Below are 7790 nucleotides of genomic sequence, written 5' to 3'. Positions count from 1 at the left end.
ATCCACCTAAATGGATCCAGTGGCTCGGGGCAGATAACTTAATGGTGTTTAGATAGGTACCTTACACCAGAGATCTACCCACTCGAACCAAGTACGTCCATAGCCCAACAGAGTGGACACAAACCTAGATTTAAGGACAGGTAGGGGATACCTGGGAGCGATATAAGCCGAGCCCAGGAATTTACCTGTGGTTAAAAAGAGGGAAAGGCAGAAGCCCCATAAGACGCCACAAGACGGGGCAGCAGAGGCCAAGCCCATATTCTGCCTATACTTACCATACGCGCTGCCCTTCCGCTTTACCCAAGGGAGCCTTTTCCCCTCCGACTTGGCCGGCCAGCAAACTCATCCCCTCTCCCACCACTTACCGAAACGCTCCCACTCGGCCCGATCCAGCGCGTCCATGATTTCGTAGAACTTGCACATGACCGCAGGCGGCAAATCGTAAAGGAGCCGGCTCGATCGGGAACCGGCCATAACCCCCTGGTCTTCGCTATGACTACCGCCCTCCACCGCCCAGGCCGGGCCATAGGAGAGGTTGGACAAGGGGGAGGGAAAAAAAAGAAAAGAAAAGGGGGGGAGGGCGAGAAAAGAAAAGGGGCTACTTCCCCTTTAAATAGCACTCAGGATGAGGAAGAAAAGGATCGTTTCGGCAGGCTCCCGCTCATCCTCCTGCGCATGTGCCAATGGCAACGTGCGCTTCTCTACAGGCGCGCCGCCATCCTACGCGGAGCAGCCATCTTGGATGTGGCAGGCATCGTTGGACAACCAGTTTGGGAATCCCTCTTTTTAGGCACTCGCTCCCCTCCCCACACCACCCCCCCACACCTGCTCCGAGTAGGGGGTGGTCATTTAGGCTGTAATGTTTAAAGCAGGGGTCTTCAAACTTGGCCCTTTTGTGACTTGTGGACTTCAACTCCCAGAATTCCTCAGCCAGCCATGCTGGCTGAGGAATTCTGGGAGTTGAAGTCCACAAGTCACAAAAGGGCCAAGTTTGAAGACCCCTGGTTTAAAGGTTTTACTGATGATATAGTCTTAGCTGTCGTGGCTTTCGACGGCGGGGTTAATGGTGTCAAGCCGCCACACACCCACCCACACACACACCCCGTGGCCGCGCTCTCACTCACTTGGGGACATCGCGGAGCGACGTTGTGTAGGCTGCTCAGACGTTGCAGGTCCTAGCGGTGAGGCTTACGAATCGAAACGTGCAAGACGGCGCTCTGCTGCCTTTGTTTGAGAATACAACTCCATTCGATTTTAATTGTACCCGTTTCCCGCTGCATTTGGGTAAGCGCAGGGTTACACAAAAAAAACTTGTATCTTTTGTTTTCTGCTGCAGCAGAGCACGTAGGCCTGAACTTTATCCAAACTGACAGCAGAATAAGTGAAAAATCGAGGCTTGCTAAAGGCAGCCACGCCAAATAGCATGTCAAGATGACAATTCAAATGAATTGTGATGGAAGCAGGACAGAGGTAACTTTAAACTGAAGCCCAGATAACATCACTCGAACTTCTGTTATTCTAGTCATTCAAGTATACTAAAGCGCTTTTCTGCCCTCTATGTATGCTTGCTTGATTGCAAATTCCAGATTTGAGTCCAGATAGTAGAATTCCAGGGACGCGGTGGCTCAGTGGGTTAGGACGCTGAGCTTGTTGATCAGAAGGTCGGCAGTTTGGCGGGTCGAATCCCGAGTGCCGCGTAGCAGAGTGAGCGCCTGTTACTCGTCCCAGCTTCTGCCAACCTAGCAGTTCGAAAGCACGTAAAAATGCAAGTAGAAAAATAGGGACCACTCCGGTGGGAAGGTAACAGCGTTCCGTGCGCCTTTGGCGTCTAGTCATGCCGGCCACATGACCACGGAGACGTCCTCGGACAAGCGCTGGCTCTTCGGCTTTGAAACGGAGATGAGCACCGGCCCCTAGAGGCGGAAACGACTAGCACGCATGTGCGGGGGAACCTTTACCTTTACCTAGTAGAATTCCACATTATGAAATCTGCTTTACTTACTGAGTCATTACTCAGATGCCCTTATATACCATTCAGTGGAGCAGAACAGTTCTGAATAGTAAAACTGCATAATTGGAAGAAAATTTCTGGAAATATGTATTCCCACAAGCAATCAATGAACTCAACTAGTCTTTGGAACAGATGCACCCTTAATTTTTTTGATAGAAAATTCACTGCTGATGTTGTTCATTCTGATATAAATTATTCCTGCCTAAATCATGGCAGGCCCAATATTAGCATTATCGTACCTGTCTTGAACAAATCTGATGACAGTAGAGATTTTTTTCTGCAATTCCTTATAGTAGCCCTATTTAAGCAATTAGGCAGAAGTTGCTAGTATAGGTAATAAATCAGACATGTCAAACACAAGGCCCGGGGGCCAGATCCGGCCCGCGAAGTGGTTTCATGCGGCCCGCGAAGCCATCCTGGAAACTGAGGGAACGGCCCCCACTGCCTTGGCCCTGGCCCAGAGACCCTCCTTCTGCCAGAGACCCTCAGATCTGTCCCACTCCTGCCCAGGCCCCCATAGGCACCCTTGATGCGAACGATGTAGAGCTGGCCACGCCCACCCAGCAGGCCATATGCACTCTAGCCACGCCCACCCAGTAGGCCACGCCCACCCTGGCCATACCGACCCGGCCCCCTGAGGGCAACTGCAATGCTGATGCGGCCCTCAATGAAATTGAGTTTGACACCCCTGTAATAAATTCTGTAAGTTGTTCATGGTTGTCCACTGAAGAAAAAAAATGCCATCTGGCTGTTCCTGGATAAATAGATTGTAGAACTTCCCTTTTTACGATCCCTTAATTTGGGATAGAGTCGAGGCGACTGAATGGATGCAGCAGATATTTTTGCACCCTAGTAGAGAAACATCTGTAGTTACCTAAGTTTGAACTCAACCTTCCACCCACACTGCTCTATAAATTCAGATGGTAACAATGCATATTTATTTTAATACAAATGCAGTTACTCCTCGACTTATAACCACAATTGAGCCCAAGATTTATATTTATGTGAAACATTTGTTAAGTAAACTTTGCCCCATTTTACGACCTTTCTTGCCAAAGTTGTTAAGTGAATCACTGCAGTTAAGTTAGTAACAGAGTTGTTAAGTGAATCTGGTTTCCCCATTGAGTTTGGTTGTCAGGTCACAAAAGATGATCACATGAGTTCAGAACAGTGCAACTGTCATAAACATAAGTCAATTGTCAAGCATCTGAATTTTGATCACATGACCACGGGGATCCTGCAGATCCTGTGAAAAATGGTCATAAGTCCCTTTTCTCAGTATGTTGTAACTTCAGTCACTAAATGAACTGTTATAAGTTGAGGACTACCTGTACTAATTCTATGGAAAATATAATTATTATTAGGTTTGTACAGTACTTCTAAATCCAGCTTGGTGGTTCCTTCCAAGGACTAGAATGGGAGTCTGAAATATGACTCCATTCTAGCTCATTGCACCAGCTCCCTGAATATTAGTGAATAATATAGCAAGAATCTGCTTTCTGCGATGTGTATACTGACAGCATTTTCTCTCTGCTTGGTTCAGAAGACATCTCTTATTTTTTTAAAGCCAGCATTAATATATCATAGTTTAAATAATTTCTGAGAAGAACTTACTATTTTTTCTATGACCTATGAGATTTGTCCCTAGCTAAGACTGGGACAGTTGGTTAGCTGAAATATCATAGGATGTAAAAACCAATTATGTGATGGCTTAACTTTTTATTAGTTCATAATTTCGTATCACACCAATCTTCCAGGTGGCAATCTCTTATAATCCTAAACAGAATCAAGCAGTATTCGGGACAAGAAATAAAAGGGTAAAACAAGTTACATTGTGCCAGAAATTTAAGATTTCTGGTGAAAAACAGTTTTCCAAATAATGTGTAGAGTAAAAAAGGGTGCAATCTTTAGTCACATGAGGACACATTCACATTTGACTTGGGAGAAACAAATGGTGGAAAAGCCAGGGAGGGGGGGATCCCCCCCCAGATTGTGGACCGGTTTTCAGTGGGGAAGGAAGGTCAGTTCCGGAAATGTATAGATGTTCATCCAAAGAACCATACTTCTAGGTATTACCGTATAATATTGCTGTCTGTGATTAACATCTGTGGATGAATAGCAAATTATGTATCTGAGGATAAGTTTATAACTTAAAAAAAGAAAGTATGATCTTCCCTATAGTAGCACTTAGAGGGGGGCATGAAGTCCCAAACAATGAAAGTGCGTTGCAGTGATCTCAGGGACAGTTCTGAGAGATTGGACAATTGAGGTGTTCCAGGTTCTTTAACCTGGAAGTGTTTCGGGGGCAGCCTTTATCCACGAATTCTGGATTTCAACATTGGACATATGAGTGGAAAATGATACAGTGCTGGCTCCTAGGAGTCAGTGGGGGCGTTTATTGATTTGCAGGGGGATGGTCTTGGTGGTTATTGATCCAGTAGATGGGACACTATCACTGGCTCTTATGATCAGAATGGCCTATAATAAAAATGTTGCTTGTATTTGTCCAGATTGTGATAGGGAATATAACCAAGGCATATACAATGCAGAAGGAATATGACAGATAAGGCCAGTATTACTCTCCCTACTGTCAAGATCCTGATAGCTATCAGATCTTAGAAAAGTATGTTGTTCAAGCAATGTTGATGAGTTTGATATGGAGTTTCTGATGTTCTGAAAATATATGATGTCAAGAAAAGCAAATCAGGTTTGGTATGAAGCAGAAGCCAGATACCTAAGTATCCTACTAGATTCTTGAGAGAGAAGCCCTATGTTTGAAATTAGCCAGTGGATTTCTAGTTTAGATGTGGAATCTATCCTTAGCTGATCATCTCTGTCATCTGATTCAGAAGCTAAGAAGAGATAGCAGGAGCAATTTCATTGGTATCAAGATTTGCATTCCCACTACAAAATCTTCAATCTGAACTTCAGATATCACTAATAAACTGGCTGGCCTGACTTGAACTACCTGCATTTTCTCTATCTCTCCCCCCCCCTTGGGTGCATCTGAAGGAGCAGCTAAGTTCCACTTTGACATCCATCTAGTTTTTCCAATCCATCTGCAGATAATTTATTATTTGACCGATTCACACGGCAGTTCCTGGAAAGCCACAAATCTCAAGTACATTGTTGTTGCTACTTTCATTTGTGATATGTTCACTACTCAGGACCAAGAAGGAACGAAACTAATTGCATATGCATTACAGTGTTCATGCAACTAGCTGCTTTTAGGTCTGCTCCTAGAGTTCATGAGTGCAAACCTTGTTCTTTTTGAGCCTGTATCATGAAAGCTTGACAAATGGGTAAGATTTTATAATAAGCTTCTTTCTCAGGTACACCAAGGGGCTAGAGCAGGGGTCGGCAACCTCGGCTCTTTTATGACTCGTGGACTTCAACTCCCAGAATTCCTGAGCCAGCTATGCTGGCTCAGGAATTCTGGGAGTTGAAGTCCACGAGTCATAAAAGAGCCGAGGTTGCCGACCCCTGGCTAGAGCATCAGACGAAGATTCCTCTCATAATTCCAGTATTTCCAGAACTGGGAATTTCTGGCTGTCAGAGCAATTCGGGTTCATGAAAAATGATATTAATTGCCAAAATAATATTCTGTTCTAAAAGTAAATAATAAAAAAAGAATACCAAATAGAAAATGGAAACAGATGCAGGAGAAACCCTTAATACTTTTTAAGAAATACAGATAACATTTTGAAATTGAGCTTAAGAGAAATTGAGGACATTCACCAGAGCTGTGCCAAGTTTTGTGCAACACCAGAGGAACTGCAATTCAGTCTCCTGATCTTCTGAAGAGCCACAGACCCTCCAATTGGATCCCTCAAAAACTGGATGAAATTTTAGGCCTTTTTCAGAGAGCAAATGTATTAGGGTAAGAATGGGAGGACTCTGGAAAGCTTACTATCATTCCCATCCAAAAACGTCCCCTTGAGCAATCAAATAGCTGAAATTTGTGGCAGTAAAATTCTGTCATTTCTGTCACTGAATCCTGGCAGTAGGGGATAATAGGTTATGGGGCTGGCTGCATGTGCATAACCATTAAGACCAAGCTGAAGAATTTTGAGTAATGCATTTGCACTGAATTTCTATAAAGGCAGCATAGATAGAGGCTAATGTTAAGAGAAAGGATAACATTTCAAATTTGATGATGTTTTCAATGGTTTGGCATTTTGGAACAGTGTAGAAAAGAAGGCACCAACATCTCAGAATTGGCAGTCATAAGGTACCACACAAATCTGAATTCCTTTTTGGTTCTAATGAAAAATGTTCAGTATGATGTAATAGAAGTGAGTTTGTATCATGTTCCCATAATGCACAGGTGTCAAACTCGCCACGTCATGTGACGTGCCACAACTTATCGCGACTCTGTTTGCATTGCCAGCAATGGGGTGGGCGCAGTTCAGTATGATGAAACTGGCCCGTGGGCCGGCAGTTTGACACCCCTGCCATAATGAAAAGTATCTTCTCCTTTATTGAATAGATTGGTTTAACTTTGCATTAACTGTAGATAAGAGCCTTAATATATAATTACTGGCAGTAATTTCCTGGTCCCCATCCTCCCTATTGCCATTGGTCAGCCAAAAACAAGAGTGGCCACAACTTTTTTATATTAACATTCTGTCTTAAGAATCTCAAGTATTGGGCAGATGCTAATGATATCCACAGCCCAGCTACAGTATTAATTTGGTATATTTTTAATACATTGGGCCTTAGATTCCACTGACATGGTATAGCTAATCATTATAGTTGGTCTGTGATCTCAAGGTTGACTCAGCCTTCCATCCTTCCGAGGTAGGTAAAATGAGGACCCAGATTGTTGGGGGCAATAAGCTGACTTTGTAATAATGCCGCTTGGGGTTTGTGTGAAAGCCCTAATAAGCAGGCATATACATAGAATGAAGGCTACTGCTAAGCTTGTAAGCCGCCCTGAGTCTTCGGAGAAGGGCGGGATATAAATGGAATTAAAATAAATAAAATAAAAAAATAAAAATACTGCCCTAAAACAGATATTGAAAAAATGCTTCCTGTAACAAAAAATAAGCATTCATTACCATACTATTATTAGAAATTAAATATAAAATATACACGTCTAACTTCCTGTTTATGTTGACGTATAGTGTTATGCCACATGATAGGGATCTAAAAAGTGATGATCAGTTATATTAATAAATAATATGAAACACTGTAGATGAAAAGAGAATTCTCTATCACATCCAGCCTAGATTCTTATGAAACTCAAAAACATCCTCTGCACCTGATTTCTTTTTTTGGGGGGTGGGGGGGTGGGGGGGAAAAATTTAATTTTTTAAAAGAAATACTCTTGCAGCAGTGAAATCTGGCTAGTCAACAAGATGGCCACTTTTCAATCAACTCAAAAGCTAAAAGACATCCTCGGCCACAACACAGAAAAAAAATATTGTATTTTAATGGCAGGGCAGAACATTTCTACCCTGGTAATAAAAAGGCTCAAACAGATCTGTAACATTTTACATAGGTTTATAATCCAATTCTAGCACAGAATACAGTACTTACCAACATGAGATGCAACTAGATCACTGTGTAGAATGCATGCTGAGTGCTAAAACCGGGCCTGCATGTATTTTTAACATAAAAATATAAATTATTCTTTTATATGAATGCATATATATATATATATGCAGTTTCCATTGTATTTTTCTCCGAAAGGAAGAGGAAAATGCTTGTTTTTAACAACAAAAGATAAGAGACACTCATAAAGAAAGGACTTTTTCTTGTAAATTTATAAGGCAAA

General features: G+C 42.7%; 1 protein-coding gene across 2 annotated transcripts in view; it reads right to left on the bottom strand.

Moving 5' to 3' along the window:
• Nucleotides 1-693, bottom strand: part of IRAK1 (interleukin 1 receptor associated kinase 1) — a 34706-nt gene extending 34013 nt beyond the window's left edge. Inside the window, exon 1 of one of the 2 annotated variants that reach the window (XR_014025280.1) lies at nucleotides 366-693. Coding sequence is in view for 1 of the 2 variants with exons in the window: in XM_081318804.1 (XP_081174930.1) it covers nucleotides 366-474 (109 nt within the window). In the remaining variant the exon portion in view is untranslated. The remainder of the gene's footprint in view (nucleotides 1-365) is intronic. The other variant, XM_081318804.1, reaches the window with a different exon arrangement.
• Nucleotides 694-7790: the final 7097 nt, after the last annotated feature.

Source organism: Vipera berus, assembly GCF_964194415.1.
Source record: "Vipera berus genome assembly, chromosome: 2".
Taxonomy (NCBI): Eukaryota; Metazoa; Chordata; class Lepidosauria; order Squamata; family Viperidae; genus Vipera; species Vipera berus.
This window is presented reverse-complemented; position numbering and strand designations above follow the sequence as displayed.